Below are 26,800 nucleotides of genomic sequence, written 5' to 3'. Positions count from 1 at the left end.
CAACGGACACAAACAGAGAAGCGCACTCCTCGTCAACATGTACCACCTAGGACTACCTCTAGACCTACTAGTAGACCAAGGACTCCTTCTTCTTCCCCATCAAGTTCTCTTCCAGTAGTAATAGAGATTAGACGGACTCCTTTACCTCCTTTAACCAGACGAGGTACCCCTCCCAGCCATAACCGTAGCCGTAGTCGTAGCCGTAGCCGTAGAGGTACAACACAAACACAAGCAGGACCAGGAACTCACCACAGGGACATGCAACCTAGCATCCCTCCCAGTCATAGCCGTAGCCGTACAACACAAGCAGAAACTCGTCACCAACCTAGCACCCCTCCGCCTCACATCATACCCTCAACTCCTCCAACGCCAGGAGCACCAGGGGCACTGGATAGTCCGCTTTGGTATCCCGCTTCGGAGGCATCAGTATCAGATGTCAAGGACGGTCATTCATACAAAGCACGTCGATAGAATGTTGTCTGTACCAACCTTTACATATTGAAAATGGAAGAATACCTAAGCTGTTGCTCTGTTGCAGAAAGGTTGAGTGGCGGCAAAGGGCTTCGAGAATCGAGAATAATCGTCAATGCAATGCTTACACCGACGGAGGCACTGATTTGTACATCTAGAAAAGAAAACTTTCATGGATAGGTATTGTGACGTTTCGGGTCCGTCCGCGTCATTCCCGAAAAAACTTGATGCAGGGTGACTTGACTCTTGCTTGATGCCCGGGTAGCGAGATTTCGCAAGTACCTAGGAATGTTGCTGTTATACCTAGATGAGGTGGAAGTCACTCCAGCCAGAATGAACAAATGTCTGACTCCTGCCGTTTCAAGTTCCGTTGTGATGATCCCAGCTTTCCCAGCTTTCCCAACTGACACGGAAGCAGCGATGGAAGGTAGATGAATAATAGCCTTCGAGGGCAGGTCCCTTCAGTCCTCCACGTCGTACGATCAACTGTGAGCTCCGTCGAGACGTGACTTCCCTCTCATCTCTGTTATCATGGTCAAGACAATTGGCACTAGCGGGTAGGTAAGATACGGTAGTTACTATCTTATTGTCGACAGAGCACGGAGGGAGCAAAGGGGTCTTTCTCCAACCCGACGGGGACAGACACAATCGATCTGCTGGCAGATGCGTGCTTACAAAGCTGCCGCGATAACTCCCAATTTCGAAGCAGGCAAGCAAGCAACCCAGGGGCTCCGGCTGCTAGGACACGACAATCATGTATAGCCCGGGCGATCGCCTAATTTTCTGCTGAACTAAAATCCAGGTCTGCCGGGTCTATTGGGTGATCAGTTCGTCAGAGAACGGAGGTTGTTCAATATTCATAGAAGGTTCGATCCTGTTACGCTAACCCACGCAGTTTTTTAATTTTTTTTGTCTGCTTTCTTGGAAGTAGGGGGATCAAGGTCGAACTCGATTCCATAAATTGATAAAGATATTTATCCTCATTCCTGTTGGTTGCCTACACCTCTGCATCCCTGAAATGTGTGCTCCTCCTGGATAAACTCGTCTTTCATCACCAACAGTCCGACCTGGAGGTAGGTATTTTGGTGGTGATGTCCATTCCAGTTCGTATTCCCGAAGGTATGTCTGTCGAACCGGAGACTTCCCATTATTGGGGCTCATCCACTCTTGCCGTCCGCCGTCAATGTGCAGAGTCTTGCCCTGACTGGATGACATCCCCAAAAGCCCATTTCAGCCATGCTTCGGACATGGCCACAGGAAACTCTGACGACATGGAATCGTAGGTGACATAATCTGGACTTGTCCCGGTCGGAGAATCGGAGCCGTCTAGGTCTTCGCCAGTACTGCTTGAGCTCGTACTGGACAGCTCACATGGACTCTCTTCCAATTCAGGATGTGCACCACATCTCCCACCCCAGATAGTAGTGGGGAAGTCTTCTCCGCCGGTGATGGGAGGATACGACCCGAGACTGGAAAGAATGTCCTGGTAATAGCAGATGGTAGACTCTGCCACTTTTGCACCGTGGCAATTAATGGTTACGAGATCCTGTTGGTAATTGCAACGCACAACATCGCGATGTCTCAACAGAGTCCGTACCATTGATTCCCTGTTGGTGCGCACTGCGTATTGGAACGTACTTATGCCCATGTAGTTGTCGTCGGCTGCTCCGTGATCAAGCAACAGCTCAAACAGCATCTGGTTACCAGTTTTAATGGCCATTCGTATAGGTGATGACCCGAAGCAATCAAAACAAGGCCACTTGCCTAGCTCTAGGAAGATGTCTGGCTTTGCACCGAATGCCAATAGTGTTTTGGCAATGGCGAGAGTTGCGATGTCTCCGAATTTTGCCCATACAAGAACGGCAACGTGTAGAGGCGATAAGCCCATGTTCTTCGTGGCGTCTTCTGAGACGTAGGGATAGCTCTCCGAGCCAGTCCAGTTTGGATCAGCACCTTCGGACAGCACAAATTGGATGCAAGAGAGTTGGCTCAAAAGAGCATTCTGACTGGGAACACTGAGTGCCCCGGTTATTAAGCCTAGAAGTAGTGTGTACCGATGACACTTGACAACCTCGCCATTTCGCTTGGTGCTCAGGTGCCGCATGTAGACAGGTCTTGTGCGTCGAATGAGTTTGTAAGAACTATACTCCTCATTTTCCAAACCCGAATTCACACTTGCTCCCGCTGCGATGAGCGCCCTAACCGCAAAATTGTTGTGTATGTTGACGGCATACTGTAACACTTCCGTCTTGGGGCGTGCCCCCCATCGGAGGAGAGCTGACAAGCAACGATGTTTACGGTGCTTTACAGCCAGCATGAGGGCTCCGGCCTCAGCTTTGTCTTCTGTGCCAATTTGAGGAATGTTAGGATCTGCTCCGGAAGAGATCAGATGCTTGCAGACATCGAATTTGTCGTTATCCGGAACTGCCAGATTCTCCAGGAGCATGCCGTCGACTAACTTCCGTTCCTCATGTGACAGCTCTCGACGGCGTGATCTTGAGAGACCAGTGACCCTTTCATCACGTCGTACCAACCGTTTTATCATGATGTCATCTTCGCTGGTAAAGATCTCCTTGGTGAAAATATCAAGTTCTCCTTGCCCTAGAATGGGCGATGAGTCGGAAGAAAGCTCGACAGGTGATTCCGGGGTTCCGGGAGCATGGATACAGCGAGTCTGGGAAATTGGGTCTTCTTCGGATGGCCCGGTCCTCGCTGTAGGGTAAGTGCATGTTATCTCTAGCGAGCCATAAAGCTCGGCTCCGTCATTTGGATTTGGCTGTGTGTCGCTGGTCAGGTTGTTGTTTGGCGGTAAAATCTGTACATGCTCATTGAAATGTACGCGGCGAGCGGCCCTCCACCGTCCAGGTAGGTTGGATGAGGTAGAATAGGGAGAAGCCACCTCGAATGAGCTATAGAACTCGTCCGGGCTACTACTGGTCGTTTCCGAAGCGTTTCGGGTGCTGTTTGACGGCGAGGACTCGTCTGATGAGTGTGTACACCGGACTGATTTCCACGCTTCAGGTCCGCCGTGTGGGGCCAACCACTTTTGTTCGGGCACATGGTCTTGTTGGATGCGTGTATTTTGTGCATCGAGTTCGATGAGCGAAATTGGTGCGTTTAGTTCGATGCGTGGATTTGGTGCCTCGAGTTCTTGCAACAGAACTTTGTTGTCTCTTTTTCGGAGAACATTAGGGGAGTAAGATTCCACAAGCGTGAAGCTAGCTTTTTCAGGTCTTGGTGCAGGTTGCAGCTCAGCATCGTATGATGACCGTCTACTCTCCACGTCAATAATAGGTCTGAGAACAGTGTTTGTCCCATCAGTATTGCTAGAGGAGCCAGGTATTGCGATGCGTAGGTCGGGTATAAGGCTGGGAGGGCAATATAATAGGCTGCGTCTCTCATGAGCTTGACTCGAAGGGCGGTATTCCACACGCACCGGAGTGGATGTTTCGGGCCCAACACGTGGTTGTGCCTCCATATCAAGAGGTAGTACGCTGCTCTCATTCTCATGGATAGTGGCGAGAGAGTGAGGTTCGACAGGTGGCGGAATCGGTCTTCCGACTCCAGGTTGAGGTACTGCCGGTAATGCAACTCCTTCCGCTGATAGCTCAGTTATTGCCGACGCTGTCTCTGTAGTTCCACCCTGGCGAATAGTGCTTGATGTTGGACGTCGATCGAGTACCGTAGCCTGATAAGAAGACTCGGCATATGAACTGAGTAATGACATGTCTTCCATCCATCTCTGAACTTCTGTTGCGGTTTGCAGTTGGCGTGGTATCTGTTTCCTGCGTATATTGAGGAACTGAGCCTTGATGCGATGGATGTTTTTGTGAATCTTCTCCACGCTTCCTTTGATCAACTCCGTATCCTGTTTGATCAGGCGTGTGTTCGATCTGAGTCCCCATATGTCTTTGTCAGTTTGGGGGTTATCGAAAAGAAGTCAAAGGAATACTCACAGGGACAAAACTTGAAGGGCCAAGCCAAGAGACACCTTGTGCATTTCCAAGTTCTCACGGGCCTTCTGGGCATTCTTCTCGCCAAACAAAACCCACTTTGTCTTGTTCCAAACCGCATCACGCTTGTAGTGGTCCATGTCTGCCTTCAGGCGGTCCACGATCGACATACACTGGCGTACGGATGTATCGATAGTGAGCAGAATAGCTTCAGGTAATGGACTACCCTGGTTGCCTATCAGACTAACCACGAGCGGGTTGAGAATCTCAGAGGTGGCACTAAGCTCAGTGTTGATCGCGTCGAGGTCTTTCCGCGCATGCTTCACCTGACGGACGAAGTGGGTGACAGCAGTGGAGCATGTTGCAATACCTCCGGCGAGAGCGTAGGCCGATGCGGCTATGGAGGCAGGATCCATGGTTGTATAAACGAGTGAGGGAGGAACACGGTCGAAATTGTCCTTGTGGTGAAATTAAGGTGTCTTATAAGACCCTGAACAGATCCAGAGTAATCGACAGAGAATGTTTCCGTGTCTCTAATTGATTAAAGGATGAGATGATGGCACGCTCGTAGTTTGGAGGGAAACGAGAAGACTCGAGTCAACAGCCTGGGAGAGTAAAAAGAGGTATGCTCCCAGATAAACTCGCTTTTTATCACAGACAGCCCGGCACCATGCTCGAATCCCAAACACGCTTTCGAGCACGGTACAAGTTGTGGTTATCGAAAGGATAATAAAATCTCATGAAAACAAAAGTTGTGAGGCAGCCCGCTCGTATCAAGTGTCTGCCTACCTCATAGCCTGAAGCCTCGCCTTCGGTGTGTATCACTCGAAGTGCACATGTGTGATGCGTGAGAAAGCTTGCGTAGCATCTGGTTGGCCAGAAACTCACCGAGTTTTTGAATATCTGCCCCGCGGCTGCAACTCTGGTGACCTGGGCAGAACATCGGAGTTCCTGGGCGTGAGGCCTGGGCTGAATCACGGTAGTTGGCCATGGCGGCTTTGATGGGTGGTGGAAGATAATGCCCAGCCCATGGAGCCCCAGGAAGCTGATGAGTAGAGGGCGAGAGAGCGACAATACTGCGATTGCCAATTGACGAAACATGTGTGGAATAACACTACACACTCTCGTTCTTACGAGGCAGGAGCTGGATGGTTCGCAGATGCAGAATTATCGACAAGGTTGCAATTGAAGTCTTGACCACCCGAAGCTCAAGAGTGGTGTGGAAAGAACGAGTGGATGTGAACCTTTCCAGTTGTGTAATTGGCCATCAGACACTTCACTATGAGGTAGGTGCCGTTTGAAAGGCTGTGCCTGTCTGCCTGTTGGGGTCGGTGTAACAACAGGAAGTGACAACGGGAAGTGGTTGGAAAAACGGAACCGACCGTCAAACAGTGGCCGGCTGCCCGACCGAAAATGCGGATCCGTGTGCTTCAAGCCTTCCTTCTGCATCTCGGCCCGCCTCAGAATCATCGACTGCCCTTTCCGCTCCCGGGGTGGTCACCGAGGTTGAAGATACCCTACTTATCTGTAATCTGCCCCTGCTCATTTCTGCTCTTTCATGTGTGCGATTGGGGATTTGGACCCTCCGATTATCCTTACTTGGTCTTTGAATTGATGTCAATGCCAGTGAACCGAAGCCGCCTGCAGTGTGTTCGTTCGGTGATTGACTGTACCTGCTTGTACCCAGTACCTTCCCTGGGCGCACTTGTACTGCTCTTCAGGCGCTTCCCGATGTGCGCGGTACCTGCCTCTACTCGGCAGGCCTTGCTTCCACTTTTGGTGCAGTGACCATACTCCCCATATTTTATAAGAACATCATTCCCCTTGACCAATGGAACACTCAAAGTTTTCAAATCCCTTGATGATCGTACACACTATCCGCTGGTCTCCCTCGTCTGCCTTTTTCTTCTCCTTTTCTTTCTCTTGCCTTTCTGCTCGCATCTCTTGGTTCGCCTTCACCGGGCTTGACGGATTTGTCCTTGGTTTCCACGTTGGGCCTTGAACGGATCGATGGCCAAAGATGCAGACGTCCATCTGCAGGCATATTGCCATCACACTCTCCGATAATGTCTTGATACACATCACAAGGGCACAGAACCGCTCTCATCCGCGTCTTTATACAACAAGCAGCAGCAAAGGGGTCAGCCCGCCGCCCTTGACACTAACCCCAAGCAAAGCATTGGATAGCACCCGTGCCTCGTCAACACTCCAAAGCGCCGATCCATCAACAAGCTCTCCTCCGAGCAGAGATTCGTTCCGTATTTTCTCATGGAACATCGACGGCCTCAAGACTTTCCTTCCGTCCCTTGCTCCTTACTCGGGCAAATTCACATCCGCTTTCAGAGGTGCACGCGCAAGCCGCGATGCTTTGAAGGCTAACGGATCCCCAACGGCCGATCTACCATCTACACCCACCGCAAAAGAACTCTTAGGCTCAGCATCTACGCTACGAGCGTTTCTTTCCCGCCACAACTGGCCTGAAGTCCTCTTCCTTCAGGAACTCAAGATCAGCAGGCGAAAAGGACCTTTTTTCCTAACCGAATTACTCGAAACTCTCAATACTCCGCTCAACGCCGCCGACACTGTGTTCGAAGATCGCGCGTACACTCTCAATGCAGTACTTCCACGTGACAGGCAAAATTGTACAGCCTTTGCAGGATATATGTACGGTGTGGCAACAATAATCAGGAAAGATTTTGCTCGCAAATGGGTTGCTACAGTGCGGGAGGTTGACTGGGACATCGAGGGGAGAGTCAGCGTTGTCGAGATGAGGGGGGGGCCAGAAGGGCAAGACGGCGATTCGTCATCCACTACGAAACCTCTGGCTCTCATCGCTATCTACGGCCTCTACGGCGGAACGAGACCGCATCTCTGCCCTGAAACGGGTGCCGTCCATCCTATTTATCCGACTCGCAATCATCGACTGCTCGCCTTCAATGCCCTGCTCCTAGACGAGTGCCATTCCCTGGAAGCACGCGGATTCAATGTAGTTGTCGCAGGCGACATGAACATGGCCAGAGGGGATGTGGACGCATACCCCCGCCTCCGAACCGACCCACCATTCTATTGCGTTCACCGGGCGGACTTTAACCGCAAGTTCTTCGGCGAGGAAGACAACAAGCGAGCCGGCGCCTGGCTTGGTCCTGGAAAACAAGACATGGAGAAGGAAAAGTGTCTTGATGCCGTGGATGTGTTCCGTGCAATATACGGCATGGAGAAAAGATACACATTTTACTCACAGTCCAATGTGTGGGGGACCAGTTGCAACAGGGTCGATATGGTGATTGTTTCCAAGCAGTTGTGGGAGGACGGGCGTGTGATTGATACGGGAATACTTAACACGCCTCAGGAGCGCGGTCCGAGTGATCATGTACCAATTTGGGTGGAGATCGGTTTGTGAGGGTACCATTCTATCTGAGGCAAAAAGAACATCATGGTATGAAGTTTCATTTATCCTCAATGTTGTTGTTTAATACCTATATATACTATCTAACGGTCCTCTTGGGATGTTTTGAGCCTGTACCTCTACACTTAGAACTACGTTATTCTTCGCAAATCCCAAGCCTTCAGTTTTTGAAACCCCTGGTTGTTGGACCCTTAAACCCCACAAGAGTAAACAATAGGTCGGGTCGTCGAGATCCACAGGCATGCGAGTCAGAAAAACCTAAAACCCTGAACATCACCCACCGTCCCACACACCAAAATTACACCACCATTTGATAAATCCTAAATCATTCCGTGGCCTTCAACAAAAAGCTTGGAATTCCATACGGATCGGGTATGGTGTAGCGGTAACATCGTTGACTCTCACTTCTCCAGGAGTGACTGCTTTCTCAACAGCCCCGGGTTCGACTCCCGGTATCCGAGTGATAAAAACGATTTCAAAATGATCCGGTTCTCCGAGCTTTCTTTTTTCTCTTCCTTTCTTTTCCTTTTTCTTTCTTTCCTATTTGCTCTTTTCGCTAGTCCCATTCCTTTCTTGAACTTCATGACGCCTAATTCCTTTTTTGTCCCAGTTTTCGAGAATATCCTGTCTCGTCTTTTGATTTCGACCTTGAATGTTTGTTATGTCGGGAAGCTGTATGTTGAAGGAGACAACAGCTGTGCCGAAAACGCAGATACTTGCGGAAAGATACCCAAGATCGTCACTTTAAGTCAAGGTCTTCAATGACAACGCGTCTGCTATTTTAGTATCTTGTTCCATTAGACCATCACTTCTTTGTGATCTTCTTTCCATCATCACAGGCCAGAACATCCAATAGTAGTAGCTCAACTATCACCTCCTTCACCCCCAGCCCCGTACAGAAAACATTTTACATGTTGAGCTGTCAGCTGAGTAAGTCAAGGTCAAATCATTCATTTTCCAATATATCACTCCCCGTTCACTCACATTAAACATATTTCTCCCTTCCACCACCTAACCAACCAACTAGGTAGTCCATGCTCTTTTGAAACACTACGAAGAGGACGTAGACGGAGAAATACAACCAACCCGTTCCAACATCCTCAAAATCCTCTCACACCCCTTCCTCTCCGCCAGGTCCCGAAGCCCCGTCGGCTCCCCGTGGATATAACAAATCGCATGCACCAGCTCCCGAAGCGTGTCTTCATTTTTGGCATCGAACAGGATTTGGCAGATTTCCATCGCGACGGCTATTTATTCAGTGTTCAATTCGTTAGCATTCTTGCTGCCGTGTGTGCATTTACACTGTCAGGCCCAGCAACACGACCCACCTGCCTCGTCTCGTCTGGTTCCAAAATCGTTGTAGGTAGGTAGGTTAGGTAACCAACAAGACGAAAAAAGGGACAGACAGAAAAAGACGTACCTTCCTCCCCCTCATCAATGAAATAAAACAAGGCATTCCTCCTCTTCTGCCCTTCGTCCTGCCAAAGCAGTATGGACGGCACGTCCAGGTTGATGGCGTCCGAGGTCATGCTGAGGGTCATCCACACTTCGTCGTATGAGGGCGAGCCGAGGAGCGTTTTGCGTAGTATGCGGATGCCGTCGATTTGGTGGTTGGCCAGATGGGCTTCGGGGGGTGGGACCATGTCGGCTTGGGTTGTCATTCTGCTGTTTTGGGGGTTTTGTGGTTTTTGGGGCTGTACGGGCTTGTACGGGCGGCGCTTGTTCGGAGTTATTGCGGCTGTTGCTTGTTTCTTGTTGCTTGGTTTGGGTAAGGTAGGTATATAGTGAGAGAAAGGAGGGGAGATGGGGTTATCGCTGAGTGCCTAACTGGCCTTTATAGGGTTTGTTGGTGATGAGGAGGGATGAATGGATGGATGGATCATATGGATGACTGGATAGCTCCATGACTCCATGGGCAAGCAGGAATCTTGCTGCTTGTCCTTGTGGGTTGGTGACATGAAATCAGATGGAATATTGTGTGATTCTGTGTGAACCTGGGAGGCTGTGAGCAAGCAATTGTGAGTTCTCTTCGGCGTGTGTGTGAGGGCAACAAAGGACAAGGGACGAAAGGAAGCACTTCTTGAGAAAGCTCAACAACGGGACGAAACTAGGGAAAAAAGTACCAGTTCAATGTCGCTTCTTGCCGAGCAAAGAACTGGGCCATGTTGCGACAAAGAGACAATGGGCTTATCACCAGTGAGTGAGTGATTGAACCAACGGGGATTCTTCTCGACGAAGAAAACTCTGCAGTACCGGCCACTTCCCGACCTCTCATTTCTGTCTGTCCAGGTGGACAAAGAAGAAGCAGGCGGTTTTCTATTCCTTCCATGAGACACGGCGACAGAAGTAGGAAGCTCGACGGTCAACAGAAAAAGGGTTCATGGGCCACTGACCAGGATTTTCGGGCCCTCCCGAACTCCTGTTTAGATCCCCCAACCACACCTTAGCCACCTGGAAGAGTCACATACCGTGTCCTGTCTGGACGTTGAACAGCGAACGGCATGGTTGTTGGCAATTGGGAAATGATCAGTCGGAGTTCAAACGCAGTGATCCTGAGACTTTGTCTATCGCATTGTTGTCTCGTGCTGTGCCCGCAAATTGCCCGGCAAACCACCGTGCAGCCCAGCGGAACTCCAGAGGGCGTATCGACAGGTCTTCATTGTCGCGGATCTTCAAGTCCCATAGAGGTATGAGCTCCAGGTCAACCAAACAGGTTAAATCGAAGATGATCTCCGCGACACGGACAACGGATTGTCATCCAAGTGAAGCATTCAAGTTGAAGGTCCCGAAGCGTGCAAGGTTGTGACTGTGACAGGGGCTTGCTGCCGAAAAGGGCCTGAACAAAACAATCTTGGCACTTGCTGACCAGGGCGCTGCCTTACATAAGCAGAGCTTTGCGGGAGGGAGGACCCACCTCTGCCGCTAGGCTGTTTCTAGCTCGCGCGGCATGCATTGCTCAAAGTGCTTGTCGCGTTTTTGACTGCAGGCGATCGCAGGTTGCGCCCACCCAAATTCAACACCCACTTTCACGGGCAACCACCACCACCTTGATAGCGTTCACTCCTTCCAACCGACAAGTTGTGTGACGTCCTTCAACCTTGAGATCCCTTGAACCCCTCAACTTGGACTTTTTTGCGCCTTGGATTGCTACAAGTCCTAAACCATTAGTTTGCTGTTTCGTCAACCAGCTTGCACTCGATCGCAAACAAGAGCAAGAGCATCCCTCGGAAACAAGCTCCAAAAGCAGCTTCGTCCAACTCGCATCTCCACGCCGCATTATCGTCCTCCCTCGCGTCCACTTGCGACTTCGGCTTCGGTTTCGACTTCGACTTTGGGTTCGATTTGCGACCAGCAATTGGCAGCGTTAGGAAGAATTCCAACGAACTCGACAAAATATCACAAAGTGCTGGGCCTCTCTTCTTTTCCATCCAGGTTACCCGACCGTCATGACATTACCATAGTCGTCGAGAATTATACACTACTACCACACGAACCACCTTCACAATGGCGCGCTCCGAAAACCAGCAGTCCGTATTCTCCTCTTATGCGCCGAGGCTACGCACCTACAACAACTCCCTCTTAACGCCCGTTCTTCCCGGCACTGCTCCCGCGAACCCACTTTCGCGCACAACGAAACGCGGCACTACCATCATCAACTACGCCGAGGATGGCTACGACGACTACGATGATGACGACGACAATACCCGCAGCCGCCGCCGCCCTACAGGTCTTCGCAGCGTACAGCCCGTCGACGACGGCGGTGTCAAGGCCGATGCGGCTGAGAAGGTTGGGAAGGAGACACATGAGCCTGTAGAGGTACAGGGCATTTGGCGAGACTGGATGGGTAGATTCCGCCAGGGACGATCCGACCAACAAAACTTCGCCCAAGCCAGCCTTCCTCTCACACTGATTCCTATACGGATTGACCTCGATATTCCGTCCTACACTCCGCCCCCGTCTCTCCCCGCGAATGCTGCGAGCCTGGACCCCAACAGTCCCCTCTTCAAACCACAGGAGCCCACCGTCCCGTACCGGTTACGCGACACGTTTCTGTGGAACTTGCACGAGACTTTGATTACCACCGATCAGTTTGCGACCATCCTGGTCCAGGACTTGGATCTGCCCAATAGGAACCAGACCATATCCGAGATCAACAAGCAAATAAGGACACAACTAGAAGAGTACGCCGGAGTCGCTCTCCATCCTCTCTTCCACTCCCACCGCGACCGTCCAGCAACCGAGGCTCCCAAGCCCACGAACCTGCTCGAAGTCGCGCCGACCTCGACCCCTAATACCCCAGCAGTCAACGGCACCAACGTCGTATCAACACCAACACCCGCCGCCGCCGCCGCCAATGGCAGCACTTCAGCAGTCCAAACATCCACCGGCGAAATCACCGCTGCCGCGACCCCGATTCCCCCAGACGCCGACGACTTCAGCCCCGACGACACCTACCGCTGCATCATCAACCTCAACATCAACCTCTCCTCGCAAGTCTACACCGACAAGTTCGAGTGGTCGCTCCTCCACCCGCCAGGCACCGCCGAGGCCTTCGCCAAGCAGACCTGCGCCGACCTCGGCTTGCACGGCGAGTGGGTACCCGCCATGACGCACGCCATTTACGAGGCAGTTCTCAAGCTCAAGAAAGAGGCTTGCGAGTCCGGCGGCCTGGTAGCCGGCTGGGGCACCACTGCTCTGGGTGGCGGCGTTGGCGGCGTCGAGTTCCCCAACGACGCGGCCGTCACCGCGGGCGGCGAGGGCGCCGGCTGGCGATACGACCCCGAGCATCTGGCGGACGATTGGGAGCCCAAGCTGGAGACGCTCAGCAAAGAAGAAATCGAAAAGCGCGAGGGCGATCGCGAGAGGCAGATTCGCCGACTGCGCAGAGAGACGGCGAGGTTCAGTAGCAATACTGGCATGGCGGGCGGCGTGCCGGTCGGCTTTGGATTTGGCGGGCTTATTGAGCAAGAGGAGGAGCGCATGGGACGCGGAGAGCGGAGCAAGAAGAAGAGAAGGTTTAGAAGTCTGTCGCCGACTAGTGGTAGGCATACCCCGGATGTTGGAGGCGGCGGCGGCGGCCCCAGTGCTGGTGGTGGGTATGGTGGCGGAGGTACGTTGGCGGATAATGAGCGGAACATCTGGAGATGCTCGTGCTGTAGGGTTTGGGGCACCAGTGTTTGGGCGGTGAGGGATGGGCCTTATGGACCGAGGGTGAGTTACCTATCTGATCTACTATTTGTGTTGTGAAAAAATGATGCTAACGAACTTGTTTTCACAGTCACTCTGCAATAACTGCGGCTTCATTTACGAGAGGGATAGGAAACTCCCGCGGTGGGCTAGAAACCTGCACGGGGCCGATCCCAAGCCTCTGTAAAGAAAGGAAGTTGAAGGGTTGCAAAATTTTGGCTGAGGGGGATTCCTGTTTGGCATTGGCGTCTTGCAGTAGAGAAAAGCCTCTCTCAGCGTGACTTCTCTTATGAAAGACGAAGTACTCTGTGTTCGAAACCGTCTATCTGAGATTAACTTGACGGCTTGAGCTCAGTTCAAGTGTGGGGATGTAGAAAAAGGAAAGGAAAGGAAAATCCATGGAAGCAGAGGAACCGGCGTCAGGCGAGAGGCTAGGATGGGATAGGATAGGATACGAGAAGGCAGTCCAGTGTTATGGGTTTTGGCCAACAACTTTGTTTAGCTAAAATACATGTTTATGTTCCAACATCAGGTTTGTTTTGTCATCGTCGCTTGTTGGAATCTCCCACCAAAGTCCTGCCCGGCTTTGCCTTTTTCTGATCTTCCCTCCCAGTCGTTTTTGTACACAGCCGGTGTCATAATGTCTCCAAGGGGTCCATGACCGAGTATTTCAGGTATTGACAGTCGACGTAAGGAACCAAGCAATCTGTAGCTAACTTCAACGACATGGTAGGTGATTGGCCAAGTCGATATGAACGACCTCATTCAAAAGTATTTACAGTAGTGACCAGTAGCACATATATCTATCTGTCTTTCGAAACGGCAAAGACCTCGTCGCTTGAGAGTGCACAAATACAACGTTACCGTTTTTTGATTGATTATCGCGGTTTGCGGTTTGCGGTGCAACTGAGAGCAGTCCAGCCAGTCCAGTCCAATCCGATGCGGTCCGAAGCATCACCATTGTCGCTAACCTAAAGGGCCGGTGGTACATTTCTCGTTTGATACCTTACCCGCGCACCCAAGATCTGCCCCCCGGGCCGTCACTTTAATCCACGCCACACGCAGTCCTATCGTCGTTTCCCTTATCGTGACCAAAACAGCCTTTAACTAGCTAGACAAGTAGCGGGCAGTTGCTACTCTTCATCTTTCTGCCAGTGACGCTTTGTTTCTCGTCCCCAAAAGTACGTACACCGTTCGCCTGCCAGGCAGGAGCTCATCCACTGCAGTCATACCTTCCCTCACATATGTACATCGCCTTCATCGTAGCTGCTTCTGGCCCTCTGTCCCGCTACCCTTCCGCCGCCGCTGCTCTTTCCAGTTTCCTCTCTTGCCAATTTCGGTTGCCTTCCATGTTGACGCAACACCCGACCATGCACCACCAGAACACCAAAACGCCAAAACGTGCAAACTGACGTCAAATCCAAACGAAAAAAAAAGAGAAACACATCGTTGCCGTCCGAATAATGTTCTCAAACCCAGAATGCATTGTGCAAAAGTGCAAAAATCATGGACAATACCGGATTCGAACCGGTGACCTTTCACAGTTGCATCGGTGAGGAAACAATGCGAAGCGAAAATCATACCCCTAGACCAATTGCCCATTTGTATGCTTTTGCAGTTGTTGTTGAACGGAAGCGGGGACTTTGGGTTTATATACCCCACTTCATACACAGATCAATTCTAGTTCCATAACGTTAACCGTAGCTGTGTCCGGCCCCCTTCAGAAGGTCAGGCAGGGTTGGGTTGTGTGCGTTTTAGCCAGGCTAGTACGGCTCTACTTCGTCGTACTTGAATACGAGGTAAAGGTACCGATTGAGGTCATGAGTGCACTGGCCGCAGACGGCGTCGACCACCTTCATGTTAAGGCGGCGACCTGTGGCACGACACTTCCAGCCGTTGTTGGGATCTTGGATGTCGGGGTACTGTGCTCCGAGGCAGCATGGTCGGGTAAAATCCTGGTTGAGGCATGGTCTGTATGTCATAGACCAACAAGGGTCGTGCGGGGAGGTAGATTGTCAAACCATTCGACTCTCGTGGGAATCAGACGAGAATAATTGGGGAAAACCGTGCTCCTCGTGCACACGCCGGTCGTCGCGGGCACGGGTGAGGTTTTGGCGGCAACCTTCAATCATCGCGTCGTCCATCTCGTTAGCGATAGCGTAAATACTTATCGTCCAGTTCGCTTTGGTTGTCATCCAGTTCTCTTTGCTTGGTACGGCATGCTTCGATACATGGCTGAAAAGAAGTAAGCAAGCTCATTTGGTTGCAGATAGATGAATAATTGATTGACCGCTGATTGATCGATTACTGATTGATTAACTTAGGAGATCTTGTTTGAGAGAGCAGTAATCGTTGACTATCTATGTAGCTGACTGCCCAGTGCTGTGTCTGGGTCGGCTCATTCGAACGAATCCAGCAGAGCGCGGACCAAGTATGCTCTGGCCCAGTCAGTCAGTCATGGCTACCCTGTATCACTATCTATATATACATGTATTAGGCCGCGTGCGGCATAGTTGACTCCCAGACAAAGTTGCGGCCGTGAATAATCCCCCTAGAAAATGAAGAAGAAGCTCAAAGGATCCCCAGCGACTCAATTGAAGCATTGGACAGTCTCTGCTCGGCCATGTTCCCAAACTGCCTCCGTCCGACCACGTCCAAGTCCCAACTTCTAGTGACAGCACTGACCATAACGGAACAGAAGAAGTAAAAGGAAAACAGAACCAAACCAAACATCATCGCAGAGCGGACGTGGATGGGGATAGCCCGGATGGAACGGAGCAGCCACAGCGGCCAACGAGATTGGATCGCCTCACCCTGCCTCGGAATGCGCTCCACCTTATATTTGACGCAAAGGCTGAAGTTGTCTGTCTGCATGATGACAAGACCGGGACCCTCTAGTACTCCTCCCAAGGCGTGAGCCTGGACCTCACGACCAAAAGCCTGGCCCCAACGGTCGCAAGCGACCTTGCTGATGCCGCGGGCCCGCCAGACCGGAGCTTCAAGGAGCTCGTCCCAGTCATAGTAGGGGCCCATGCCCTCCATATCGCATAGGCGAAGGCCGTTGTCGAGGGCCCGCTGACTCGACTTCCAGTCCACCGACAGCGCCAGAGTTTCCGGATCCTCGGTGTCGGTAGTTTGTCCAGTGATGGCATTCTTCCAGTAGCGGCTGATGCGGTTGAGGAATTGATTCAGAGCCTGCAGGTTGCTTGGAGTCTCGTCAGACGGCTCCGGAATGGCAGGACCCGTTTCGGCCTTCTTCCAATCCACAAACTCGACACCCTTAGTCCAGCCGCGCTGCTTGAGCATGTAGTCGAGCTCCTTCGGCCAGCGGCCCCAGGTCGGCTTCTTCTCCTGACCGCTTGAGTCCAAGCACAGATAGGCATTGATGATCGCCAACTTCCACGACAAGCCGGGAAATTGTCTGAGTCCGGCACCAGGCAGGTAATCGCCGTTGAGCACTCAAACCTTCGATACGGCTTGGACTGGCCGTACTTGTTGTATACTCCGAGCTCCATTGACGCGAGACGGTGAACGCCTGTGTGGAAAAATTTGTTAGTCCAAGTCCAGCCCTTCTTCATAATTGCGGAGCACACATATAATCGTTCAAGGATGTCAGGTGAAGGGCCCACCTTGAAGACCTGCTTGAGGAATGGGAGTTGTAGGGCCGATATCATGTCTCGTCGGCTCGGGTCGCTTGCGGATCCAAGTCTTCCAGCATGTTACACAGAAAAAATGACCACAAGGAAGGAAGCAAGCGGCGCGGGCGTTGTCAGCCGAACCGACGGAAGGGATGCCAAAGATGTCCAGTTCTCCAAGGCAAATGTAGCAATTGGCGAAAGGGACAATGCTGGAGATATCAGTCTTTTTCATTGAAGCGTCGATGTAATCCTTCATCTCGTGCCATACTGAAGCCTGGCAGCGTTCGACAGCGGTGCTGCTGTCGACCTTGGTCGATGACATTGTAAGTTTTCGTAGGGCTCAGAGACGATTGGAAGATAAGGGAGAATCAAGCTGGTGATCGGGCTGTGGTGGCGTAGCTCAATGATAGCTAGCTTGCGACAAGTGATCCAAGTCAAGGGGTTGTCAAGTTGACCGAAAATTCGAGGTCGATGTTCGATGGAGGAGAAAGGAGGAATTGGAGGCAGTGTGTGGACACACCAGATATTTATAACGGTTAGATCCACCCAGAAATTGAGACCCTTCACTGGAAAGCTTAGCCGTGACAGCTTCAGGTTTGACCTTGGTCTCCACAACGTGCAGTGGATGACGGTTTAGCCACATAGTAGGTGAATCAATGCCGAGCTACATGCTAGCAGAGCTGCCCGAACACCCACGGAACCTTGACCTAGTCCTAGCCATCACTTGTTCATTCCACCCCCTGACGCATTCCGTGATGATAGCACGGGAGAGATACCCGCTTAATCAAGTAATAGGTGAGCGGAAGCCAAGTTATGTGCGAGTGAAGAGCCCTGAACGCCGACGAAACCTTTACTAGAGCAAGCTTGGACCAGTCGGTACCTTCAACAGAGGCAGTTCCTGATATCAACCAAAGAGGATTGTTTATGATCGCCGAGCTGCCACTCAAGCAGACAGAGAGAGATAGTGAGAGAAAGCTCAGGAGCCAGAAACTGTAGCATCAGGATCGGTTGTATGCATTCGCTGAGACTAGGTGAGACCCGAGTTGAACATCGAGGAGGAATATTGATACGATACCGCGGTCTGCAAAACAACGACACAGAGTTAAGGGCAGAGGCCTGTCACTACAGCAACAACACCTTATTCGTGCAAATTGAATTAAAACGAGTTAAGGACTGTCCAAAGATTCTGGAGAGCCAAGGTTTACTGGACCGAGACCATCAGACTTTGGTATGTTAAGCTGAAGAGGAGCATCATAAAAGTTCCAATATTTCGGGATAGGTAGAGAGGAGGACGGGGTTTTATCCCAAAGACAACGTAATGTTTAGGTCTGGAACCTATATCTGACAACGAAACGATATAAGCAGTTGTGTTGATTATTGAGTCATACCCAGAACTTCCCAGGAACCTGAAGCGTGGCAGTTTGTCCCAGTGACATGGTTCGTGACGCAGAGGACACTCGCAGTTTTGCAAAGTTTGAGCATCAACAGCGGCCTGAGACCGATGACATGGAAACGAGTGTGTACGAAAACATTAAGGATGGCTTTATAGCAAGTGCTACAAGCGTGTGAGGATTGACAGGATTGTTCTACATGTGCTCGTATTGACCAAGCTCAAGTAGAAAATGTTCGTGAGATGGATAAGCCAACGCCAAGAACACGAAGCTCGAGACAATTAGTTCCTGGCTTCAGATTTGTCATCTTCCACTGTGTATTCTCCTCTGACAATCAGATAGACGTTTGGAATAAGCGAAGAAGATCACACATTCATCCTCAACACTCCTCACGCGTCACCACAACGGGCAACGAGCATGCGGAAATGGTACGGATAGAGGTGGCCAGAAAATCGGACGAAGTCTATCGACTTGTGAGCGATTCCGTTTTCGCAAATCTTTGGATGTATGATGGATTTTCTGTTCGGGGCGGTTCTATCGTTGTGCCAGCATGTTTGTGTGCCGCAGTGCGGCATCAGGGCGACAGAAGACCCCCATTCCTTCCGGAGCAAGAGTGTGGAGATTCCGGACCGGCGTACACTGACCGACTGGCCACACAAGCGGACCAGCACTTACTTAGGCCCTGCCGGTGGGTTCGGAAGTTTTAGGCAGCCTGAACGGCTGGAAGGCAAGGGGAGGTCTAGTGAACACCATGGTTGACGATGGATGTAGGCAAGAGCCGTGAATCCACGTCTGTTCCAGGCCCAGGTTGTGAACATGAATAATAGGAGGAATGCGACAAGGAGGTACTGTCTATGTCTTGCTAGAGATATGCTAGAGATAGCGAATGGGAGCCAGGGGTAGGGTACCCAGGGAGCAGGGTGGAAGTAAGGCACACAGAGGTCGGGAAGGGGAGACTGGTACGGAGATGAAGGCACACGCAAATGGCATAGAAGAATGGACAAACACTTGTAGAAAACAGATCGCTTGACACGAAAACATTTCGTCAGTGAGTGAAACAAAATATGGCAAGCAGGGCGAAACATGCGGCGGGAACTGAGTGCCTGGTGATGGGTTGGTTTTCCAGAAGAACCCTGGAGGAGAAGTACCCCGTCTAGGTGGGAATGAAGACAACCTCAAGACTTTGCACTTTTTGAACAAGTACTAGGGTCGGCCACGACCGTAACAGAACTAATTTCATGATATCCACATGGAAAAGTGAAGTAACTCGAGAAGGAAGGCACGACGGGAAGGAACCTGGAAAGAAGAGATGTCGTTGAAAGAAAAAGGTGGGGCATCCCCCAGGCCCACCGTCACCGTTTCCATTTCCTTATCTGCTCCTTATCACTTGTCAGCCGCCGTCACGACGACTCGTCAATTGAAAGCCACAATCTTGGCCCCGACCTCAATTGGACAAAGACGACAAAAAGAGCACAAACACAACTTCACCTCCAGGGTCAGATGGTCCCTCAATCGATCAATTCGATGGACAAGCCGGGCAGACAAGACGCTTGCACAGCATGGAAGGCTGTTACCTAAGATGGTCCGTCACATGAGATACCGACAGGTGCCCAAAGTACACCCCGGAGTGAATTCCGGATGTCGGAACGGTCACTGTCCCCTCCCAAAAGCCGATACTAGGCGAAATATCTGCACTTGCTTACCGCCATTATCTCCAAAATGTGACGCTGGCTTTGTTTTTGGGGGACGCTGCTTGGCTTTGTTGGCGAGTGTTTGTCTAATGCCCTCCGTTATCCGAGCACCACTGTTAACAGCACTGTTAGGGGATCCCTGAACAGTATTATGTCATGATGGTTCGGACCACTGAGAACTGTGCGGAGAGCAGCGGAGAGAGGGTGATCGTGACTTGGCGAGTGACCAATAGCGTGTTAGTGTTTCGGTTTAGGGGCAGGTGTTAAGGCTGCGACAGGGGTTTTCACTGGGCGGCTCACTGGGGCTCTCCCGGCGGGAATTGGTGGACCCTCTCGGTTGCAGTTGGGGAAGGTCACTCCTCGAGCTGTCACCATGTCAACGACCTCAATCGATCGATCTTGTCCAAGAAGAGAGAGGTCCACACGCTCGTTTCTTTCCGTGGAAGCTTCCAAAAGTGTTTCCACTTTAACCCCAGACTTGACGTTTATCTTATACCCTCCCCCTCCTTCTTCCGTTCGTTATCTGTTCCCGTCCTGGGCATCACTTATTTTTTGCTTGTTTCTTTTGGTGTATCTCTCTTGGGGGTAGATTAGGTCTCCTATAGTCCTCTTTGTCCTATCCTCGTCCGCCAAGCATCACCACTCTGCATTTCCTTTGACTTCCTCGGTTCAGCAACCCGTGACCACCTCAATTCGGTTGCTCATTGTCGATGGGGGACCTTGACGGCTACCGACTCAACAACCTCCAACACTCCTGAAATCTACCCTAGAAGCTCTTATCCTAGAAGCAGGCGGTCACATTCCGATCGAGATTAAAGCCTACAGCTTCAGGACACCACCAACAACATCACTCTTGGACCGAACCGTTCCACAACCGCAAAAATGGGCTCTACCACCACGACCGACTCCCTCCCCTCCGCCTCCTCACCCTCCCTAACCCTCACCCTCGCCCACCCCTCCGAGCGTCCCAAAACATGGTCCCTCACGCACCCCATGTGGGGCCCCGCCCTCTCCCACTCCGAGTACCTCGCGCGTGAACACTTCATGACGACTCTCCCGCTCGCCAAAGATGGAGGCTTGACGCACTGGATTTTTACCGACACCGATTCTGCTCAGGAGGAAAACAACCGACCCGTCCTCTCCTCCTGCGAAACCCTCCGCAAACATGCCGTCGCCGCGCGCTACGACCCTTCCTCCGACTGCGTCGTTGTGACTGAAGGAATCTCGCACGGCATCGGGTCTGTGTTTACCGATCCCCAGTATCGCGGAAAGGGGTACGCGAACAGGATGATGCAGGAGCTGGGGAAGCGGTTGCGGAACTGGCAGGTTGTTGACAAGAAGGATCGGCCTGAGTCTCCCTCTGGCCAGGGCGAGAACGGAAACAAGATGGACGGAAACGAACAAACAACCCTCTTCTCAGTCCTCTACTCCGACATCGGCAAATCCTTCTACGCCAAAAACGGCTGGAAAGCATTCCCCTCGGTCCACGTCTCTTTCAAACCTGGCCCTACCAAGTCTTCCTTCTCCTCTTCCACCACCTCCCCCAACGGCACCTCCTCCCCATCCAGCTCCTCCTTCCCATCCCCAAGCCGCCTCGCCTCCTCCTTCCTCTCACCAATAAGCTACCACACCCTGCCCCCCCTAGCCGCAATCGACACCCAAAACCTCTTAACCACCACTCTCCCCCGTCTTGCACGCGCCAACCCAGACAAGACGCACGTCGCCTTGTTGCCGGACTTGGATTGCTTGCTCTGGCATTTACTCAGAGAAGATTTCATGACGCAACATATTTTTGACCGCACACCTTCTGTCAGGGGAGCTATTTATAGCCGGCCCCGGCCTGCTGGAAATGATGACCAGAAAAATAAGCGGGTGTGGGCAGTTTGGACGCGCTCGTACTACAGAGGACTGGAGAGCGAGAGTATCGAGGGGAATCATATGCATATTTTGCGGTTTGTCATGGAGGGTGTTGAGGACTTGGGGGATGAAGACTCTCTCAAAACAGTGACGGAGGACCCAGAGACGGAAAAGTATCTGGTTGAGGCGTTTAGGGCGATTATGCAAGTCGCGCAAAGGGAGGCGGCCGAGTGGAGGGTGGAGGATGTGCAGATGTGGAACCCGAGTCCGTTGGTGAGCAGGCTGATTGAGAAGGCCAAGATTGAGGGCGGCTATGCGTACGTGGAGAGGGATATGGATAGCATTCCCAGCTTGATGTGGTATGGGGCTGAAGGGATGGAGGGGGGCAGGACGGAGGACGTGGAGTGGGTTGCTAATGAGAAGTATGGGTGGTGCTGAGGACATGAATGGGCGGTATTTTTCTTCTTTTTCTTCTTTCCTATTTTTGTTCTCTTCTCGGTATTATCACCTCTTGCATACACAGACAGACACTGGTACAACAGAACAGGAACTTGGGGAACATGTCATCAATACAACAAGTATTATAAGCTATAGGTATCGGCTACCGTATACCGCTAGAGGTTTGATAACGAAAGCACAGTTGGATATCATCAACAAAAAACAGAACCATCAATCATTCCACATACCGAGATCCAGACACAGCCAGTCTCAGAACCCCCTTTCCCATATCGACCGCTGACCACAGCTGCGACACCCACAGCTCGCCGCCACTACTCTTCCACCACCTTAAGGAGCAGGCACCTTGTTCGCGTCCCACCAGGGGAAGAACCTCTCTCCCTCCGACAACGTCTTGATCGTGCAAGCCGTATCCTCACAACCCTTATACGGCTGTTCGTTGCCCCACCACTCCACACTCACTCTGGCCCACTGCACCGAGAACAACATGACGATGCCGGCAACAGCAATACCCGCGCTGAAGGCGGCGCTCAACACAAAGTTATACTTGGACCAGAACGCCAAGTACCTGTTACGGACATAGATCCAGGACAACCACGCAATGGGCACCGCAGGCCAGCAGTAGCTCATGCTGTAGGGCGCCCAGTTGAGTCCACCGTAGAACAGAGCCACGGGGTGGAACTGGCGGATGAACTTGTTGCGCGGGAACTTGCGGATGATGAGCCAGAAGATGATGGGGATGCAAAGGCCGATGGGGAATCCCAACAGGAGCCACTTGTACTGTCCGTGGACACCGAACACCTTGACGGGACCAATAGTTCCCCACAAGACGGCGGCAGTGAAGAAGGTGTTGATACCGGGGCAGAAGAAACGCATGGGCGCGTTGGGCTGGCAGATGTTCTCAATGTTGACTTGGAAGTTGAGCACACCGGTGCAGATGAAAGTGGAGATGAGGGTAGCCACCATCTGGGCGGTGAAGGTATGGCGGGGAGGAATCTTGATGTAGTGGGCGAGCTTGAGATCGTTGGCGAAGCTGATGGCATGCGCGCAGGTCACATAGCTGTGGAAAGTTAGATTGGTAACTGATGATGACGGGAAAGGAGGGGATTACTGACCCGAAAGACTTGAAAAAGTTCATGGCCAAGGCGTTGCCCTCAACCCAGGCACCACCGATGAACTCGGCCAACACGTTCAAGGTGACCTCAATACCCGTCATGGCCTTGATGATACCAATAGGGATGACGAAGATGATGGCAAGGAACAGGCCATAGGGAACGACACCAGCAGTGGTGTATGTGGGCCAGGCGGCAACACCAGCAAAGCCAAGGGCCATGGCAATGACGAGGCAGCCGAAGTACCACAGTTCGGAAACTGTTGTGGCGTCTTGTCAGTAATCTTTTCCCGTTATTCTTGCGGGAAGGAGTTCTCACCTTCGGGATAAACAGCCATCAGACGGTTATGCACATCCTTGTACCCAACATCCTCCTCCTCGAGACTCTCCCCGGCAGCGTTTCTCTTGATCCATCTCTTGGGCTTCACAGACTTCCAGATGTTCCTAAATCCAATAGCAATTTCGGCCCGGTGGAAAAGAATGATATGGCTGATGGTGGCGGCATAGATGGCAAAGAAGGCGAAGTACACGATCGTGTTTGCGGCGGAAAGATATGCGGCGCTATAATCCATGTACTTCTCCGCGTCGAACATGCCCTTCTCGTCGATGGCCCGCGAGACGTTGTACAGGCTACCATAGTGGTCAAACACACGGTTGCTGTTGATGGGAAGATAGCCGGTGTTCCAGACATTGGTGTACCAAAGGCCCAGAATGATGAAGCCGAAGAACGCCATGCCGGCGGTCTTGTTGAAGGTGGTAAAAGCAGGCACCATCTGGCATATATTAGCACGAGTCCTTGAAAGACCGGAGATACAACAAGACTCACGAGAGGGTCAACGGCGTCGAAGAGCATGACGTTCCAGTCGAAAGTTGGGAAGGGGTTGAACATCTGTTCACAAAATCAGTCTCAATGCATCCCGACAATAATAATTCATGACCTGGGGGAATACTCACGCCAGTGCCGTTTTGGAAGCCGGTGAGGATGTTCAAGTTCAAGTTCTGTCAAATGTCAGTTTCACTTTTGATCAACCACAAGAGGCAAATCGGGGTTGCCTTACGTTGGGAGCGATCCATGTCATCCAAGAGAAGAATGTCAAGGCCTCAAAGAGGTAGTTGGGGAACCAGAAGTACACGAACATGGCGCCGAAAGCCCACATGAAGAACTTGAAGCGCGACATGCTGTACAACTTCTTGAATGGACCGGGAACTGTGTGGTTTTCCTCGTGGTGCAGAGCCGAGTTGAGGGCGATAGTCACCAAAGATGCAGGCCAGACGCAATAGGATGGGTAGACGATGAAGCGGCGAGTGATGCCTATTTTCGCTCTTTGTCAGTCACTCAAAAGCCCTCACATCCGTCCGGAGGGGGAGACTGTCACTCACCAGCAAGGCCATAGCCGATGAAGTTGGTGCTCAACGCAATCAAAATCTGGTACGCAAAGCTGTTCGCATACGATTGGTTAAAGTACTGCGGCAGCACCTGTGTCCACACAATGTACTGCGTGTAGGGCAGCGACTTGGCCGTGTTTGCCATGATGGCGATCAACATGTGTTCCTTCTTGCTGAACTTTCCTGGGTTGAGGTTGTGCTTGGTGCCGAATAGGGTGAACTCGTAATAGGGCATCCATTTTTCCCAGGCTTTGCCTAGAGGGAAAGCAAGGAGCTGAGCGACGTTGGATTCGATGGAAATGCTGGGCTGGCGGACACTGAAGAGCTGTGATGATTGTCAGTTAAAGAACGATGCGAGTGTTTGGGCAACCAGAAATTCGGTGCCTACCTGGTTGACAAAGGCTAGGATGACAGAGAAGAGGATGCCGATGGTCCACGAGCGAACGGTTGAGCACGGAGTAGAAGGGTCGTCGGTATTGTCAACAACGGCGCGCACTTCGGCATAGGGGCTGTTGCTCTGGATGAGAGCAGCTTCAATCTTCATCTCGGTGATGATATCATGGTGCTTCTCCGGGTTCGCGAGGATGTTTTCTTCGTTGGCTGTATTGTAGACGTGTCAGACCCATCCAGCGCAGCAAATGGTTTGGCTATGGGCTAAACAAGGTGACACTCACCTAGGAATTCCTGGATCTTCTCAAGAACAACGTGAGGGAAGTTAGGATCACGTCCATGCATGCCGACGACATGTTTCATCAACTTGACGACGTCTTTGAGACTGAGGGACTCAGCAACAGCCTTCGCTTGGAGGAGGTCTTCTTCGGTAACATCGAGGTGCCTGTACAGTCAGTCAGTCTCTGCTATGGGTTCCATAGGAGATGAGGGAACCCGGCTTACCCTTCAATGACCTGTGCTTCCTCCGAGTCAATACGGTCGAGGCCGATCTCATGGACGCCGCCGACCTTCTCATCGTACTTTTCCGACAGAGCAGGAGGTTGATCACTCCCGGCAGGAGTGATGTTCACTGCCTTCTCATCTCTGGTGGTCGCCATGGCGTGCTGTCAACACGCCGATGAGGCTGCTGTGCTGCTGATATGTGGTAGGAATGGACGAACAGGAGCAGGTCCTCAAGACGTGAAGGATGGCTGCATGACAAAGACGAGGGGGAAAAGAGGTTGATATCTTCCCTTTCTATACGTGGTATCACAGACCACTCGGGGAAGCACGCCACATGCCTCAACCTTACAGCACCCACATGAAGCTGTACTCCTGCATGCTGCAACACTCCCGTCTGGCTTATCTTGGCCTTGCCTCTCGCCCCTCTACCAAAAAAGGGTGTGAGTGCCCAGTGGTAATGACCTTCCCAGACGGGCGGGCCAAGAGAATGGTTGAACAAGATATTTCTGGATGAGGAAGATAACATGAGCTACGGCAGGTAGCTGTTGGAACTTCGGAGGGGGCATCCCATGCTTGTCAAACTCATGCAGCAATTGGCCCGTCTGGGCGCTGCATCTTGGCTCACGGTGATGGGCGCCCAGACGGCGAGGAAGGGAAAGATATTGGGTCAGACATGGTGGGGTGGCGGCTGGGAGGGCGGTTCTGAACATGGTTCTCGAACACACAAGGGTGGTGGTGGTAATAAAGGAGGCGAGATAATTGTCACCCATTGCCCGGATCGAGGTCTTTGTGGGGATTATCGTGAGCACGACGGGGAGGAAGCTGCGAGCAATGATCGAAGTGCAGTGGAAGATGACGGGGGAATGTGTTCAGGATTGCTCTGCAAACTCGGAGGCATTAGTGACTGAAGCTTTTGGAGCTGTGGGGAGGTTAAAGCTTCCATAGACGGAGGGCACTCCGCAACCACAGACACTTCAGCCGCACATTCTTCGACCTCATTGCTCTTCAATCGCAACTTCCTCTTCTGGATCACAGCCAAAGAGGTTGAGATCACTCGATTGTGAAGGCGTTGGTGAAGAGGGGGGAAGAGCGTTGGGGTATGCATGAGACAAAAGGCATCACATGAAGGCGAAACGCATTCCATCAGAAGCGCTCACAAACCAATGTCTACCTGAATACTTGCCAGAGAAGGTTAGATAGGTTAGTTTGATGGCCTAGACCAAGACCCCTGCTCAGAAGTGACGATGTCCAGACAAAGGTTTTGGCGGCCCAGGGAAATATTGGCGTTCTCGGTACTACACCTACCTTACCCTTGTCCTACTAGAGCCAAGGTCCGCACTTGCGTACCTAGGGTCCATT

At 51.8% G+C, this 26,800-nt stretch overlaps 7 protein-coding genes and 2 non-coding genes across 9 annotated transcripts; 4 read left to right on the top strand and 5 right to left on the bottom strand.

Annotated features, from left to right (window-relative positions):
- Positions 1 to 981: 981 nt before the first annotated feature.
- Positions 982 to 5,332, bottom strand: SMAC4_03069 (uncharacterized protein). Its single transcript, XM_024655374.2, has 2 exons — positions 4,428 to 5,332; positions 982 to 4,364 (listed from the first exon to the last, which is right to left on the bottom strand). The coding sequence occupies exons 1-2, from the start codon at positions 4,838 to 4,840 to the stop codon at positions 1,652 to 1,654; spliced, it is 3,126 nt and encodes a 1,041-aa protein (XP_024511270.1). The 5' UTR covers positions 4,841 to 5,332; the 3' UTR covers positions 982 to 1,651.
- Positions 5,333 to 6,444: 1,112 nt separating this feature from the next.
- SMAC4_03068 (uncharacterized protein) lies at positions 6,445 to 7,998 on the top strand (the record flags this gene model as incomplete). The annotated part of the gene is made up of 1 exon (XM_003349432.2): positions 6,445 to 7,998. One exon carries the CDS (start codon positions 6,445 to 6,447, stop codon positions 7,822 to 7,824), a length of 1,380 nt encoding a protein of 459 aa, XP_003349480.1. The 3' UTR covers positions 7,825 to 7,998.
- A 200-nt stretch (positions 7,999 to 8,198) lies between these two features.
- On the top strand, positions 8,199 to 8,291 carry SMAC4_13497. The gene is made up of 2 exons: positions 8,199 to 8,234; positions 8,257 to 8,291. It is a non-coding gene; the product is annotated as a tRNA-Glu (tRNA).
- A 306-nt stretch (positions 8,292 to 8,597) lies between these two features.
- Positions 8,598 to 9,693, bottom strand: SMAC4_03067 (uncharacterized protein). Its single transcript, XM_003349431.2, has 2 exons — positions 9,251 to 9,693; positions 8,598 to 9,077 (listed from the first exon to the last, which is right to left on the bottom strand). The coding sequence occupies exons 1-2, from the start codon at positions 9,489 to 9,491 to the stop codon at positions 8,881 to 8,883; spliced, it is 438 nt and encodes a 145-aa protein (XP_003349479.1). The 5' UTR covers positions 9,492 to 9,693; the 3' UTR covers positions 8,598 to 8,880.
- Positions 9,694 to 10,814: 1,121 nt separating this feature from the next.
- On the top strand, positions 10,815 to 13,544 carry SMAC4_03066 (uncharacterized protein). Its single transcript, XM_003349430.2, has 2 exons — positions 10,815 to 13,041; positions 13,109 to 13,544. Exons 1-2 carry the CDS (start codon positions 11,335 to 11,337, stop codon positions 13,202 to 13,204), a joined length of 1,803 nt encoding a protein of 600 aa, XP_003349478.1. The 5' UTR covers positions 10,815 to 11,334; the 3' UTR covers positions 13,205 to 13,544.
- Positions 13,545 to 14,524: 980 nt separating this feature from the next.
- Positions 14,525 to 14,617, bottom strand: SMAC4_13496. The gene is made up of 2 exons: positions 14,582 to 14,617; positions 14,525 to 14,560 (listed from the first exon to the last, which is right to left on the bottom strand). It is a non-coding gene; the product is annotated as a tRNA-Ala (tRNA).
- Positions 14,618 to 15,588: 971 nt separating this feature from the next.
- On the bottom strand, positions 15,589 to 16,977 carry SMAC4_03065 (uncharacterized protein; the record flags this gene model as incomplete). The annotated part of the gene is made up of 3 exons (XM_003349429.1): positions 15,589 to 16,375; positions 16,492 to 16,552; positions 16,647 to 16,977. The coding sequence occupies 3 exons, from the start codon at positions 16,975 to 16,977 to the stop codon at positions 15,589 to 15,591; spliced, it is 1,179 nt and encodes a 392-aa protein (XP_003349477.1).
- A 3,299-nt stretch (positions 16,978 to 20,276) lies between these two features.
- On the top strand, positions 20,277 to 22,032 carry SMAC4_03064 (uncharacterized protein; the record flags this gene model as incomplete). The annotated part of the gene is made up of 2 exons (XM_003349428.2): positions 20,277 to 21,546; positions 21,607 to 22,032. The coding sequence occupies exons 1-2, from the start codon at positions 20,620 to 20,622 to the stop codon at positions 22,030 to 22,032; spliced, it is 1,353 nt and encodes a 450-aa protein (XP_003349476.1). The 5' UTR covers positions 20,277 to 20,619.
- Positions 22,033 to 22,160: 128 nt separating this feature from the next.
- On the bottom strand, positions 22,161 to 25,692 carry SMAC4_03063 (uncharacterized protein). The gene is made up of 10 exons (XM_003349427.2): positions 25,442 to 25,692; positions 25,222 to 25,382; positions 24,936 to 25,147; positions 24,542 to 24,872; positions 24,220 to 24,473; positions 24,116 to 24,160; positions 23,988 to 24,050; positions 23,481 to 23,934; positions 23,166 to 23,421; positions 22,161 to 23,110 (listed from the first exon to the last, which is right to left on the bottom strand). Exons 1-10 carry the CDS (start codon positions 25,594 to 25,596, stop codon positions 22,381 to 22,383), a joined length of 2,661 nt encoding a protein of 886 aa, XP_003349475.1. The 5' UTR covers positions 25,597 to 25,692; the 3' UTR covers positions 22,161 to 22,380.
- Between the last annotated feature and the right edge of the window lie 1,108 nt (positions 25,693 to 26,800).

Source organism: Sordaria macrospora, chromosome 3 (genome assembly GCF_033870435.1).
Source record: "Sordaria macrospora chromosome 3, complete sequence".
Classification (NCBI taxonomy): domain Eukaryota; kingdom Fungi; phylum Ascomycota; class Sordariomycetes; order Sordariales; family Sordariaceae; genus Sordaria; species Sordaria macrospora.
The sequence above is the reverse complement of the archived record's forward strand: the minus strand, read 5'-3'. Positions and strand labels throughout refer to the sequence as shown.

Coding starts and splice junctions, on each gene's coding strand:
- SMAC4_03069 (XM_024655374.2), bottom strand. CDS start 4,840: ATGGATCCTGCCTCCATAGCCGCATCGGCCTACGCTCTCGCCGGAGGT. Junction 4,365..4,427: donor GCCCTTCAAGTTTTGTCCCT/GTGAGTATTCCT, acceptor ATGGGGACTCAG/ATCGAACACACGCCTGATCA.
- SMAC4_03067 (XM_003349431.2), bottom strand. CDS start 9,491: ATGACAACCCAAGCCGACATGGTCCCACCCCCCGAAGCCCATCTGGCC. Junction 9,078..9,250: donor CATTGATGAGGGGGAGGAAG/GTACGTCTTTTT, acceptor CTGAATAAATAG/CCGTCGCGATGGAAATCTGC.
- SMAC4_03066 (XM_003349430.2), top strand. CDS start 11,335: ATGGCGCGCTCCGAAAACCAGCAGTCCGTATTCTCCTCTTATGCGCCG. Junction 13,042..13,108: donor ATGGGCCTTATGGACCGAGG/GTGAGTTACCTA, acceptor TTGTTTTCACAG/TCACTCTGCAATAACTGCGG.
- SMAC4_03063 (XM_003349427.2), bottom strand. CDS start 25,596: ATGGCGACCACCAGAGATGAGAAGGCAGTGAACATCACTCCTGCCGGG. Junction 24,474..24,541: donor CATCGGCTATGGCCTTGCTG/GTGAGTGACAGT, acceptor GAGCGAAAATAG/GCATCACTCGCCGCTTCATC. Junction 23,935..23,987: donor TCGACGCCGTTGACCCTCTC/GTGAGTCTTGTT, acceptor AATATATGCCAG/ATGGTGCCTGCTTTTACCAC.